The sequence below is a fragment of the Poecilia reticulata genome, chromosome 22 (assembly GCF_904066995.2).
Source record: "Poecilia reticulata chromosome 22, P_reticulata-male-v2, whole genome shotgun sequence".
NCBI lineage: Eukaryota > Metazoa > Chordata > Actinopteri > Cyprinodontiformes > Poeciliidae > Poecilia > Poecilia reticulata.
Window position 1 is genome coordinate 17,548,230 of NC_088851.1, and position 15,773 is coordinate 17,564,002.

At 36.1% G+C, this 15,773-nt stretch overlaps 1 protein-coding gene across 1 annotated transcript; it reads left to right on the forward strand.

Moving 5' to 3' along the window:
• The first annotated feature begins 5,775 nt into the window (after positions 1 to 5,775).
• Positions 5,776 to 15,269, forward strand: spint1a (serine peptidase inhibitor, Kunitz type 1 a). Its single transcript, XM_008399460.3, has 10 exons — positions 5,776 to 6,494; positions 7,494 to 7,657; positions 7,810 to 7,951; positions 11,401 to 11,568; positions 12,812 to 12,844; positions 13,066 to 13,197; positions 13,329 to 13,379; positions 13,537 to 13,707; positions 13,925 to 13,984; positions 14,462 to 15,269. The coding sequence occupies exons 1-10, from the start codon at positions 6,092 to 6,094 to the stop codon at positions 14,587 to 14,589; spliced, it is 1,452 nt and encodes a 483-aa protein (XP_008397682.1). The 5' UTR covers positions 5,776 to 6,091; the 3' UTR covers positions 14,590 to 15,269.
• The last annotated feature ends 504 nt before the right edge of the window (positions 15,270 to 15,773 follow it).

The window sequence follows — 15,773 nt, forward strand, 5'->3', positions numbered from 1 at the left end:
ATGTTCTTCTACAAAAATGCTGTTTACTTTTAAATTTATAAAGGAATGATAGTTTTTCGTCTCACCAGCTCACAGAATATTTCCCCAAAAGTCTTTGGGATCATCAAGGTGTGACTTTAGGAATTGGGAGATAGGGGTTTGTGTCCTCCTTTGGTCAGCGATGATTTTTACCCTGAAACTCTGTTTCAGTTGTTTTCAGTTGATGTTTTTGCCCAGTTACGTGGACACTGTCATTGAAGCAAGTAATGCCTGCAGTGCTTCAGTTGTTTTGAGGTTTATTGAGTCTTCTTGAATTGGCTGTTGGTAATTTTGGGTGCCCAGCCACTCCTGAGAAAGTTTCCTTCCTATTTGTGGACAAAGGCTCTCAAAAAGGCTTGCTAGAGTCCCAAATCTTTAGAAATTGCTTTATACCTTTTTCCAGACTGACAAATGTCAGTAACCTTTTTCATTAATCAATTTCTTTAGATCAGGCCATGATGCGTTTTCAAAACTGCTGCAAGAGTTCTGACTTGATCCAAGAAATATAACCACATTAATCCAGTGCTCAGGTCTCTTCACTGACTTTGTGAATATACTTTAAAACAACTCTGCTTGTGTACAAGTGTCTTTATGGTCTATAGAAGCAAAATACATCTCCAAACTTCAGGTAGCCAGAGTCAAATGCAGCGATGTTGCGCTTCAACATTATGCTCCTAAAATCTGCAAATTTTCCTGTTGAAGTGAAGCACGCCTACACTCTGACAATGTTTAAATCCAGGCCGAAAACAGTTAATTTTAGCTGTGCATATAAAAACTGACAGTATTTTATCTTCATTTCATTTCCCTAATTTAAGTGGTCAATGACTTCACATTTGTTTTTCATTTGTTTTATCTTGTTTAAATTGAATGAATGTGTTGAATGAATCTGTTTTTAAACTTTTGATTTTGCTGTAAAGCGCTTTGAATTGTCCTGTACGCTAAATGTGCTATGCAAATAGTTGATTCATTCTTAAACAAATGACACAATTATTTTTTTCTCAGAGTCAGGTTGGAAATCTTTCTTCTCTTTATAAATGAAAACTTGTTTACAGCACTAAGTTTCTAACAATAGTCAGGTCTCTCCCTGACAGGTGAGCCAGGGTTCCTCTAATATGGAGGTTTCTTTGTCCTGCATATGACAGCCATTATCAGGTGTACGTTTAATAAGGCTTGAAGTCAAATTGGCATCCTCAGTTACCCACTCTTACATAATGGATGGGGGAGAGTTAGGTACTCATGGGTGCCAAATTAGAGCCAAATGTCAAACCCAGTTCCTGAAATCAACATTGTAAAGTCAAAGGAGCACACAACTGCATGGTCAAACATCTACCTGCAAAGAGTTAGTGCACAAGAGATAATAAGGCAGATAAGAAGCACCAGAGTGCCCTCAGATCACATAGCAACGTGAATAATGGGTATTTGGGCTTTTTTGAGTATCCATCATTCATAGCTGCTGGTGTTCACCCTCTGATGCACCGTCTGTTACAAACACTGAATTATTAAGTGCTTCTAGCGACTCACCTTTCCAAGCAAACGCATTCATTCATCCCATACTGGTATTCATGGTTCTGCATGGGGAAGCTGGTTAAAATAAAACACCAGAAGAGACCCATGTTAGATCTCCTCAGCTCTAACCTGACTGGGTGGCTCATTACAGTGAGAAAAAAAAAAACAAAAAGCATCCAAAGTCAACAAGCTACCTCACTGTGTGGCTAAAGTGGGTAGACTTTCACTGTCAAAGCCCAGTTAAGTCCATGCTTACCACATTTGAGTTTGCTCTGACTTAGTTTAGCTATAACAAGGAATTAGAGCAAGTCCTTGAAACAGGAAATCTATATTTCATCATAAAGGAGGCCAGCCTTTATGGTTACAGAGGTTGCAGAGGTAAGCAGTTGCGTGTGGCTACATGACTCATCTCATACCATAGATTGGTGACTAACCTCATAAACTAGCTCAGTATCACTACAGTTATCGAAGCAGGGTTAGGAGTAATGTGAATATAAATTATACAACAACAACTGCATTGAATTTCAAACAGCTAAAAAGTAGGTTTTCCAAATAAACAAGTTGTTCACCCTTAAAAATGTCGTTAGCTGTTGATGGAATAACACTGCCACCTGCTGGAAAAAGGATGGAGAACCTGAAAGCTCCAACGAGATTAAATGGATAAAAAAGGGATTTACATTGTAAAAATCACTCAGCCAATTTATTAAAGTAAATTTAAATTAAATTTATGATTAGACACAAAGACATGTTTAGTCACCCTTCAAGATGGAAGGCGACTCAAAGCTAACAACTTGAACTTTCAAAAAGACAAATAATATGTTTTAAGAAAACAGCATCTGTGGCAAACAAGGCTGAATGAGGATCTGAGTTTATTTTGTAACCAAACACAGTAAAGCAGGCAAAAGAAAGAAAAAAAAACACTCCACAGCTCATTTTTCGAGAACTGAAGCAGACTGTCACATTCTGTGATTACCAGGTCTACAAACCAACCTTTTGATGCAATCTACAAGCTAATCTGTTGTCTTACAGTCATGTCAGGAAAAAAAAACATGCCCTCTCTATGCAAACACTTGCTAAACTATACTCAAAACTTGAATTGTGTGTTTTGATAAATCAGAGATTTGTGTGACTGACTGAGCTGAAAATAACTGACAAATATGTGGAAATGACTTAATCTTATTTTATTAAAAGCGGTGCAAGCTCATGGTCAAGTACAAATCTGTGGGGCTGCTTTTCTATGTAATTCCATGAGACCCCTTGGTAAAGGGCATAGTATTCGGTGCTTCTTTGTCATTCATGATATTGAGAAAAAATAACTAAATAATTTAACTTTCAGATGGATAATGATTCAAAAGATATAGCCAAATTAACCGTACATGCAATGTTGTGATGACTTCCTGGACGCAGAATTTCAGAAAAAGCAGGAGTTTTTAAATAGACAGAAACTCAATTTCAAGGCATCAAATTAGGAAGTAATATTTCTTTTAAGTCATATTTGATATACAAAGAACTTTTACAACAATTTAACAGTTACCTGATCATGCTATAAAATGGCACTATGTGCCTTGAAAACACATAATCCTGCCCCTTTAATATTATGCTCATTTCCACACATACTCCACTATGGGAGGATGCATAGTTCACATCCTCCCATTGTGTTTTTCACACTCTCCCATAAGATTTATGTTTGCCTACTTTTAAAGCCTTGGTTAAGCATTTCAGGCACTTCCATGCATGCACATATGCATGCATAGAGGCTCTAGGTTTAATATAATTTATTTTATCAATTCATTTTTTAATTTATATACTTGTTTACCTCTGTGGCTGAATTTATACAGATTTTAACTTTTAAAGCATTTGCACACAAGGTATATGCACCATGATGTTACTAATAATTACACTATCATGGTAAGGGGGTGTTTTTTTAGCATATGTATGCTGTCAGATTACTGTCAGAAAGTGCTGCTCTGCTGTGGTCTGTGGTAACCTACAAAGACACATTGAGCAAAATAGAAACCAGACTTGCACATAAGAACCTTCAGCATTTTGCACAAAAACCACCTACTTTATTGTAATGCCCAAGATCCTTTTGCTACCATACAAGAAAGCAAAATATGAAATAAGATCAGATCAAATATGCTCTAGTTTCTTCTAAGGTACATTCATTGCAGACGTTGGTACAGAAACTGCAAAAACTATTGAAACCAGATAGTTAGACACGCTGAATAAAAATACACAAACACGTTTTTCTCACTGTCTGATGTTAGATAAGACCAAACTATTCCTGTTTTAGCTTAGCTATAATTGCAAACATTATTTCAATTTTCTAAATTCCATTAAGTGCGGTGAGAACACGTAAGCCTTTGAATGTATGTAAACATTTCGATGATCAAATGTATGATCAGTATCCGGGATGTTTGTCTTTTAAACAGTTATCCTGGTTCACCCATAACCCAAAGGTTTATGGTTCAAACTATTTGGGTTTCCTCCCCAAACTTCTGATAGGTTAGCGAACACATTTCAGTTAACTGGAGGCACACTTGTCGATACAAGTTGTAAGGCTACACATTAGGCACACTGCTTTTTTGTTTGACACAACGGGAACGTCAAAAGAAATCATCCAAGATATCATGAAGAGAATGGTGCTGGTAATACAGTGACATCACAGTGAAACGGAAACGGTACCCACACGGTCTGAAAGGCCCCTCAGTGGGGAAGAAGCCTGTACTTCAAGAGAAACCTAAACAGCGAGACTGCAGTTTGCAAGTGCAAACAGATCAAGGATCTTCGTTTTTAGAGACATGTCCTGTGATCTGAGGAAACTGAAGTGAAACTGCTTTGCCATACTGAACCATTGTTACACTTAGAGGAAAGAATGGTGATGCTTGTACCACCCTAACTGTGAATGACGAGGATGGCAGCATTTCTAAAGTAAATTTCAGACACCTTATGGTGAAAACTTCAGCTAAAATAGATGACACATTTAAGGTCTGCCACATGTGGGTTCAGAACTCTTTAATAATCACTTTTAGGGTTTTATAGAGGTGTAACCTAGGTTGATGGAAAAACAATAAGCTTTTGTGACACCCACCCTGCCTTTAACAAAGTGTAAGTTGATACACTTTAAAGAGCTACTCTGTCTGTTATATACAAACACCAGCTAGGCTTCTTAGTATTTTTGAATGGTTCATAAAGAGCCAGCGGAAGGAACAAGCTGCCTTTTTGGCTGTATAGAGGCTGCTGCTTCCCTCTTTTTGCTCAAAATATTGCGGTGGCCATTACGCCAAACACATCATTTCCAGTTTCTTAACACAACTGAGCATGTCTCCAAAAATTAAGGTCTTCATCTCAGAGTGTATTTACAAACTGTAATATGGCTTTTTGTGTTGCTTATGGAGTAACAGCTTCTTTCTCTCTCAATGGCCTTTCAGTCCAGGACTTTTTTTATTGTTCATCTCTGGAACAAAGAACAAATGTCCTTTCTGAGCAGTGGCAGGAAACGTGATGTTTACACTTGGATATAAATTTTGAAACTGATTAATTGATTAATTATCACTTTTAGGCATTTTGAAATTATACTTAAGGATGAACCAGATTTGGTGAGGTTTACAGTTCCTCGTCTGATTTGTTTTCATTTTTTTATGATGTCACACAAGACAGCAGGGTTTAAGGTGTTACCTTAGATACATAAACAGGTTTGCCTCCATTCAACTCAAATGTGATTTAACTCAACAGAGGCTTACAGAGCCATGACATATTCATCTGGGCATTGCCACATTGTTTGAAAATGAAGTAATTTCAGTATCAATTTGAATAAAATACTAAAAATAATCTACCATTGCTGGGGTTTAGCAATTAAAAACAATCTTGGTAATCATAACTGAGCCAAGATATGAAGGATTAGTCAGATTTAATAAATAGTCCAGATGTAATTCGGGTCTGAACTTTATACTGCATGACGTGCAACTGTGGAGTTTTTGTCAGGCAACACCTCGTATACAGTTTAAAAAGAAAAAAATCGTAAAAATGGCGATATGTTAAAAGTCATATTTCAAATTAAAAAAAATTGTTTTTAAGTTTCTGGAAATAGTGGGGGTGAAACTGGAAAAACACAGGTGTTGTGTTGGTCAGTCCTGTTTTCCTTCCACACTCACCTTCTCGTTGTCGTAGCTTCAGTCAGAAGGGAGTGGCATCGGGAGTGGAATTTCACTTCCTGTTGTTTCTCAGGTGAGTCATCTGAGAAATGTTGTCAGTGCTCGGTTTTGTGTCGACATCAGAGTTTCATGAGTGTTTGTTTCGTTTCCTTTTTTATATATATTCTTTGGAAGCGTGTTAAGAGTATACCTGTATTTGACAACCAGGAAGTAATTCTTTAGTCAGGACTGCGTTTACTAGTGAGGACTCCGTTTGGAGGACGGAAAGCTTGTGTTTCACTCCTTGTGCGGAAGGAGCCCTCCTTTTTAAATAAGACTGACACTTCTTTTTCTTCTCAGTTTGACTTCAGATTTTTTTTTTTCCACACAACTTCTCCTTTTGACTGAGTGGGAATCTCGAGGATACAATTAGAATGAATTTACTTTTTGGATGCCGCTTCGCAGCGTTCTTGTTTCTAGTTGGCTTTTTACACCTCACGGCTGGCCAGAGCACTGCCGACACCTGCCTGTCCAAATTCGAGAGAGGTAAAGAAAACTTTATGCTGAATGTCAATGAATCGGTGAAGGAAGGGGCTACGTTTCTCTCCACGCCGAAAGTGGGGAGTTACATGGAGTGCGTTGAGTCCTGCTGTAAGGAGCCGAGGTGCAACGTCGCTCTGATGGAGAAAGAAGGCGAGGGCACCATTAAGTTATGCTTTTTGTTTAACTGCTTATACAAGAATAAATACACCTGCCACTTTGTCAAGAAGTCAGGATATGTCAGTTACACGCTGAAGTCTCTCTATAAAGACTACATCAAACACGATGCTACCACAGGTAAGTGTAAACCTCCGTCAAATACAACCGAAATATTTTAGACCTGGGACATGCTTTTATGGCTGTCTTTCGCAATAATAAGCCATTTTTTAGATTTTAGATGAGTTTTTCATTTGAAAACAAAATGTGTTCAGAATGGGTCGATTTTGTTTTGATTCCAAATGAAAATTCTTTTTTTTAAAAGAAAAAAAAAATTACTTTTTTGTGAGTGTTGAAAATCTAATTATCCAGATGTTACAGAATGAAGCATGCATTTTACAAGCAAAAGTGAACACATAATATTTTTAGTTTGTGACATTTGAATTAAGGTTGTTATTTTAAAAAGAAGAATAAAAGTTTGGTTGCCATTTTTGGTTGTGTAATTTTTTTCAGTCCGACATTAGGGGTCTGCTAAAGTTGCTTGTAAGCGTTGGTGCTACATCCTGTGATGTTACTGCCCTAATTTGCATAACTTACCTGTCAGATGTGCCCTGAACAAGCTTTTCTTGTATTATGTGTGCAGTGACATAGGTTTTCTGTGTGTACTATATTTCATTGGACTCAAATAAAAGTTTTTATTGGGAAAGGAAAAAAATATTTGTTTTGTCCATTGTGAGATTACAGTGGATAAAAAAAGCATTTTTCTTTTATTCATCCGAATTCTACATTGTCCCTCTTAAGTGTAAATGTGGAGGAAAATCGGGGTAGAAAATATTGCTTTCAAAAGACTTGAAGAACTATTGTTTTTGTCCAAGTTGCATTTTATTTTGAATAAAATGCAAAAAATGTCCACTCTCCAAACTGGAATCACTAGTTTCTCTACCATCTCTGTTTGTTATGAGGATGACAGATTTAGATCAGAAAGTTTCAGTTTTTCATGTTCACACACGTATGGAAGTGAGACATTGCTGAGAATGCCATGCTCTTTTTTTCCTCTGCTTATTCATAATTGTTTCCTGGTGATCCAACTGAGGTTATGTGTCATCCTTATCATCTTTAATTATGTATTTCATGTCCAAGGTGAAAAAAAGGACTCTTCGCCAGTGGCCATTGCAGGTTATGACATAGTGGTCCAGCCTAAGGAAAGTGTGACACTGAGCGGCTTCCAGAGCAAAGATGAAGATCCGCAGTCTTTAACCTTCAAATGGACCATGATTACCATTTACCCAAATGCTATCATTGAGGTGAGAAAAGCAACATTAATTCCCAACCTGTTATTGCCATACTTAATTTGCAATTTAGCAAAATGTCCCCTGTACCTTATTTTAACCTTATTTTAACAGCACTGCTGAGACCGTAATTGAGCAACTCAACATTGTCCTCCTTATTTTTGCAGAAGACAAACTTTCCTGATGAGATCACTGTGTCAAATCTAACTTCTGGAAAGTACATGTTTAACCTGACAGTCACGGACACTGCTGGTCAGTCAGACAGCACTACGATCAACGTCCTGGTCCTGACCGCTGAGGAGTCAGAGCGTGAGTGTCTCCTATTTATTCTAAATTTTGTAACTCTGTAGTTTGCTTGTTTTGTACTGAGGTAGGAGATGGAACTGTTTAGTATAACAAAAGATACATTTTTAGAAAGTACTATCCATTTAAATTATGGGTGACATTTAAATACTTGTATGTATCTTTAATATATGTATGAACGTATTTAATGGCAAATAAAATAAATTGATACACAGTGTTTTAGGTAAGTCATTATGATTTGGAAGTAGTAACGAATAAAAATGCAAATTGTGGATACAAAATGAGACTATAAATTGAAAGAAAGGAATAGAAAGAAAAGGTATGATATTCTCGTTAGATGTTATTGTTTTATGTTATTATTTGTTGGTAAATTCAGACGGTGTTCTTCCCAGTATCCTTCTCACCATTTTGTACCTTTGTATTTAAGATCATTTTGTGTGTGACTGCCGAGGGGTGTTTGTCCTGACCTCAGGCATTTCAGACATGCCTTGTGGATGTTTCATATCCACATTTAATGTCATGTGGTTCCCTTCTGCCTATCCAAGCCTTCACATGTAGCTCATTTAAACCACTATATCCTTAAAAACAAGCTGTATTCAATTAAGATATTGAAAAAATTTTAATTGTTAAATCATGCTTCAATCTTTTGTAAATGAAGCTTTTTCTGTTGGGGAGAAAAAAATGTGTCAGTGTGTGAAGGTGTGCGTGACTGACTGAGAGGTCTTATGAACTAAATAAAGTGTGATACGAGTAGAAGCCATTTACCATAAATTTGCAGAAAAACACATTAAATAGGCCAGTCCAGAGAAACAGTTCGATGGCATGCACGTGCTTAAAAAAAAAAGAGGAAATGATGAAATAGTTTGCTTTCAAAATAGTGATAAAATGGGAACAAGTGCTTAGGAAATGTGGTTACCAATGAGCAAAACGGTGATCGTCACTGACGTCTTGAGAGCAGGATTCAATTTAGAGTATGTTTAAAGAACTGACTCCCAGGGTTTCGGTTGGTGTTAGTTAACTTTGTTAATTTGTTCAGGCATTCCTGCTATCTCACCTCGCTTTTCATTTTGAAATCTCTGTGGCACATCTAAACAACTCTGATTTCTCAAGCTTTCGTGTTGTTTAGCCATAACTTTTGTTTGTTGTGCCACAATAGAAGGATAATTTCCCGTCAGCTTGACTTTTCAGTTTTTCTTGTTCTGCGCATTCTTCTGCGGACTGAAGGATCTGCATGTTAGTTGGAACCAAACGAGTTGAGACATGCTCACACACAATAAGGAAGCAGAGATAAGAGCTTGACTGGTTAGATGATTACACAGTAAACTGGCATTGTACAGGAAACAAAATGGATCAGCTGATGGTAGGATGCCACCTTTAGCATGGAGTAACTGAGTAATCCAGATTACTTCCTTTGAAATGGGTTCCGTTGAGAAAATAGAATGTAGTATTACATTCAGTGTGGTTTTTTTTGTTGTTTTTTTTACTGCTCCCCTGATACCATCTCTCCACCCCCAACTCAACAAAACTTGCCTGTCTGGTTTCAGGTTGTTACACAACAAGACTTTTATCATTTTTGCTGTGTGAACTGAATAAAAGTGAATAGGAGTCTTAACTCTCAAAATTCTGTTGGCTTTATAAGAACTTGAAATGTCCCACCCACACTGTAGCTCGGTTACATATTAATAGTTTTTCAGTCCCTTAGTGGAAAATCTTGATTGGTTCTTTAAATTATTTTTTGTGGCGACATTTCTTTGAAATGTGTTACAAAAGTTGGTCTTTAAATGAATGCTGACGCAGAGAGTGTATCATTAACTACACCGAGATTACCTCAATCTGCTTTTCTCAACATTCTTTTGTTTTCAGAACACACCACTTCATGATTTTTTTTTACTTTAGTGCGTGTCTAGCAGTTGCATAATATTAAAATGGGAACTTGGTAGAAACTTTGAAGGAAATAAGCCTTTGAAATCTGGTCTGGTACCTCTTTCTACAGGAATATTATGGGTTAATCACATTGGCCTAACCTCGTGCCCTTTTCATTTTCTTTTCCCTGACAATGTGACATTAGAGAACAAAAAACTAAACTCATTCAAATCTCTACAAATCAGAATAGCCTCTAAAAGTACAATTATTTTGCCGATTTGATTGATGCACACAGAAAACACACAGTCACCTCATCGCCCACAGTCCATAGAAAATGAATGGAGAGAGACATTCTAAATTAACATTTAAAACTAAAAGACTTCCTGTAAACTTTTCTGAGTATAAAACCTTGAAAAACTTGGAATCTTCAGACAGGGCTAAGACAATAAAACATTTTCTTAAACGATTTTTGAAAATGTGCATAAAGTGGCATTTTTTGATATGAGTTAGGCAGTCACCCAGAGCGACATCTAAAAGGGGAGAGGCACCGGAGAACAAAAAGCTTTCTGCTACACATAAAACAATGCATTTTAGGCATTTTAGGTGGTTGGAGTGCAACAGAGGAAGGGGCTTTCTCAAGGCACAATTCCTGCAAGAACCAAGACTGTGCCTTATATTTATTTTCAATCTTACAATGTTAGGCATTGTGATCAATCACAGAGGTAGAGTGTGATTAATCTGATTGGATTTTTTAAATTGATTGACGGCAATAATATATACATAATCTCAAGTTTGTGTAAATGTGTGTGTACATGATGGTGGCATGTGTAAGTGCAGCAGCTCTTTGTTATCTTGAAAATTTGTATGTTTCTTTATTTCTTATTATTTTAATCTTTTTATCACTATTTTGGAGTTGCATCCTGGTTTTTTCTGAGCTGCTTCTTTCCAATGACAATAATGGCTTTCATCCATTCAATCTTCCTCTTATGTCAAAATCAGGTTGAGGTCTTCATTTTCTGGTTCTACTGGAAAGGAAATTGACAGCATGTGCCTTGTGAATTTCCTCCAAATCTTTGAAATAGCACTTATCCCTGTTGCTAATGCAAACTTTTTACGATGCCTTTTCCTTCCACACTACTCATTGGTATACTGGGACATACAATCAGCCATCTTCTTTAACATTGCGACTTAGCCTCCTTTTGGAGGGTGTGGCTGTCTGCTGGACAACTCTCAAGACATTAGTTCTCTCAGTGATTATATAACTTATTAAATTGTCCGTTACATAAATTCCATATTAAAAATAATTTTAACATTTTCTTAAAGACATAATTTTGGGCTCTTATTGCCTGTAAGGGACATAATTTACAGAAATATATTGCTGAATGTTAAACTTATTCAGAGGTTTCACTTTATGATATAAATTACAAAAAAATATTTTTTATATAATATTTTACTTGAGATGTACTTGTTTACAAAGTTCTTCACTATGTGAGTAAAATTAGATGATTAGAGGTTTCATGCAGTTTGTCAACAACGTGTGTGTGTGTGTGTTTTTAGTCTTGATCCTAAGTCTTTATATGTTGTCCTTCCAGACCGCTGCATGGTTCCAAAGAAAGTTGGTCCGTGCCGGGGTTCATTCAAACGCTGGCATTATAACGCTGCCTCAGAGAAGTGTGAGGAGTTCTTCTTTGGGGGTTGCCTGGAGAATAAGAACAACTACATTAAGGAGGAGGAATGCCAGAAAGCCTGTCATGGCACAGGTAGTTTTTTATTTATTTATTCTTTTACTTCGACTTTTTTTTTAAATCAGCTTTTTTCCTGTTAAAAAACTGATTACTTGGTAATGTAATAACCAAGTAATAGGTTTCTTAATCGCAAATACTGCAAGTTTGTCCTTGTCGGTCGCATGCATGACCATAAATATAGAAAAAAAACTTTATTTAAACAAGTTCAAGGTGTTGTGAGAGCTCTGTGAGTTAAAAAGGGTAACCAGTTACAAGTATATTATTATTATTACAATATTAAGTAATGCTTCAAGTAACCTTTTTGCCCAGATGAAGCATATTTGCACCTTAAAAGTAGCAAATTAAAGCTGATGAATGGAGACATGCGTTTCTCATTTCGTCAATAATTTTGACAAAATGAGAAAAACCTGCTTCCTGATTGAAGGCTGAGCCAACAAACAGTTCCTCTTTGTTGAATATGAAATTGGATGTCAGAAGTTAATTGAATTGTCTAAAATGTTATGGAATGTTATGATGCATAGTTTTATTTTTGTTTTTTACTTTTTTTATTTTTATTATTATTATTCTGATACAAAGAAGGGTAACCAATAGCCTTCATGAGTCACTTAATTATTATAATCTCAGTACAAATAGCATGTTTTAGTGACTTGAACTCACCAGATCTGAACTTTCAATTGTAAGGACTGTTGCTCCTCAAAGGTTCAGTATGTAACTTTTACAAATGTTTCGTTTTTTTTTGGTTTTTTTTACATATTTCTTAAAACGTTTTTGACAGTATATGACAGTATGTTAGGAGACAGATAAGCTGTGAAAAGATCAATCTCCTCCACCCCCTCCATGAGCTATTATTGCTGCCTGAAGAAATTCACCGCTCCCAAGTCACCTCGGCCAAAAACAACCAATCAGAGCCAGGAGGAAGGTCTTGGCAACAATATGTCTCACAACTAAATGTGCTAATGGTGGAAAAACAGCATATCATTAGAGGAAAATCATTATCTGCTGTCATCAGCGGCCAGTTTCAACAAATATGTAATATTTTTAATAGAAGTTATATACTCCAGCTTTAACGTCTCATAAAGTACATTTTGATTGACTTTTTAGACTAACCAAAACAACCTCTTATTTCATGCAGGCAGACAATGCATACCCTATATTTCTCTAAATACCTGAGCAAGAATGGCTCTCTGTGTTTGCTTAGCAGAGTTATTGTTTGCAGCAAGCAATCATTTTTCTTTGGTTTTCTTTCTTTTTCATAAAGGTGGTCCATCTGGGCGACATCTGACTCTTGGAGGTAAAAAATAGCACTTTTATTTTAGAAGGTATTTTGATAAAGAAGAAATGTACATGCACAGTCAGACATTTTAATGTTCATAGAAAGTTTTTATTGTCTCCGTGGCCAATGAATGCCTTTAAGTTCATTAGTTTTTTGCTTTCACTTGTAACAGCGCATGCTGGTATTTGTAGAATTATAAGCTGGCCCAGCTGATTAATATCTGTGTGTTTGTGCCACAGAAGAAAAGTGTGGAGCTCCATGCACCGCTGGTCAATTCACGTGTGATAATGATTGCTGTTTGGATAGAGGACTGAAGTGCGATGACACGCCACAATGCTCCGATGGATCAGACGAGAAAAACTGCAATGACTGTATGAGCTTGCCATGCAAACCAGATCTAGTTCACATTTGACTAATTTAAATAAATGCTTTGATTACAGCATGTTTTAGATGCCATATGAGAATTCTTGTTAACATGGATTATGTCCTGTGTGTTTATCAGTTCAAAGCAACTTTCGTACTCTGTTGGACCTTAAGTTGGCTGGAAAGAGAGGTGGTTTGAATTTTCCATTCCCTGTTGATTTCTGCCTTCTAATTCACTTCCCTTCTTTCTTCCTGAATATACTCTTCATATATCACAAATACAAGCTTCAGTCATCTGTTTTAATATTATGGACTTTATCATTTTTGTACATTTCTTTTAATTACAGCGCACTGTACGGATGAGCCAGAAACGGGAACATGCAGGGATAGCTTTACAAAGTGGTACTATGATCCTCTGTCACAGAGTTGCCTCCGCTTCAATTACGGAGGCTGTGAAGGAAACGAGAACAGATTTGATTCTAAGGAACAATGTATGGCAGAATGTCATGGTGTAACAGGTAATTTTGTTCTTATTTGAAGTTAGATTGGCACGCCATTTGTCCATGACTCAAAGAATCACTGTAGATGCAAAACTGTGTTATTTCTGCCTCTTTAGACCTTAGATTTGTTATCATGTGCTCTTATTAATCGAAAAATATGAAATATATTCAAGTTTTGACATTGCTTTGTCTATTTTTAGAATGTGTTATGCATATGTGTTTTCTTTTATTACAGAAAATGATATATTTGACAAAGAGACCAAAGCTGAGAAACAAGAGATTGACTCCAATACAAGTAAAAAACCTCTTTTTTTTTTTTTCCTTGATGGTATTAAACTAGGTTAACGTATAGAGGACATGTTTCTGGAATGATTTGCATAAAGTGTAATTAATGTGTTGAACCACAAAGTCTTTAGTATATCTTAGTTTTATATTTCCCCTCTACGGGGAGATTAAATGCAGAAAGCTTAGACCTTTTGGTCAATCTGTACTGACCAAAATCTGTTACTACAAATTAGTCCATGGTGAGAATCTTGTTTCACCAAATCCCAAAAGTGCTTTAATGGAATAAGCTCCAAGTGAGATAAAGAAGCCAGTTTAAAAATGATTTTTTTTTTTACCTGTAATTTGTCTTCTCTGTGTCTTAAATATGACGATGGGTTTCAGTTTTTCTGTCAAAAGTTTATTCAGCTCAATTTTCCAGTTCATCAAGTTGCATTGAGTATCCATATGTTGATCTGTTTTAACCAAAATGTTTGTCATTATTGGACAGGTGTCATTGCCATTGCTATTATCCTGGGTATAGCCATCGTCATTGTCCTTGCCGTCCTGGGGTACTGCTGGCTAAAGAACAGACAGCCCAGCCACACCCTGGTGTCCACTAGCAGCAAACCTCTGTGACACCATCTTACTCTCATCTAAATGCTTTATCACAAACAAAGACTCTGTGTTTGGAAGTGCAGGAAGACTTGTTTTCTTCTTCTAATTAAATCTGTATGTGAATATGTTTTGAAGAGGATGCATACAAAAAGCAGAAAGTCTTTGGTGAAATGTGAAGTGTTGCTTTCAGTGCTGCTTGCTATTGGAATAAATTGGCCCAGGAATCTGTAAGATGAGGTTAAGTGGGAAGGATTGATTAGAACATCATGGCACAGCATCAGAAGCAACCCTCCCATTAGAATACAATATTTGATGTTTTCCTTCTTTCATTTTTTATCAGTTCTGATTGAACAACTTTTACTGTTTATTGTACAGTTGAAAGCAAAACTCCTGTCTTTCAACCAAGCCCAGGAGATCTCGTTTATATGTACACTTTTCACATGAACATGTTTTGTTTCCTGCAGTTTTCTTACTTTAACCTTATTTTACACATTGTTGTTACATTCCATTGAATTTCACCGACATGCAAACTGTTGTCTTGGGTTTTAAAAAAATATTTTCCTTATATATATATGATTCGTTTTTAACTTTACTATTAAATATTTTAATTGATACATTTGTAGATATAATTTGATGTAGACTTCTTTAGCTTTACTTATGTTGTGATCTTTGTCTTAAATAAAAAAAAGATTTAAACCAAATGTATTACTTTTGAAATTATTTTTTAGAAATATATATCTTACACAGTTGCCATTTTTCCTTTTTGTCTTCTATGCATTAAGGCCTGGACTTAATCTTACTTCTGCCTTCCTAAAAAGGTTTCAAAAACGTAACTGGTTAAGTTTTCATAGAACAGGTTTTCATAGAACATTTCAATAATTTTCTTTATTTAATTGACTTTTTTTTTTTTAAACACAGGCTATTAACTGTTCTGACCTGTGTAATTGAGGTTAGTGATAAAAGATTAACAAAACCTCAAGAGTCTATCACTGACATTTGGGGACCCAACTTTTGGAAAAAATATTATAAAAAACCTTTTTATGTACAAATTTACAAAAAGACGTTCGTTCACATTTATTAATGACCAAAAAACCTGTGTAACTTGCTCAGGTTACTTCCACAGTTTGAACCTCTTCACAAAACATTTGAAGTAAAATCCCCTTAAGAATTCAAATAAATGTTTGTATTCTCTTCCAACGTTTTCA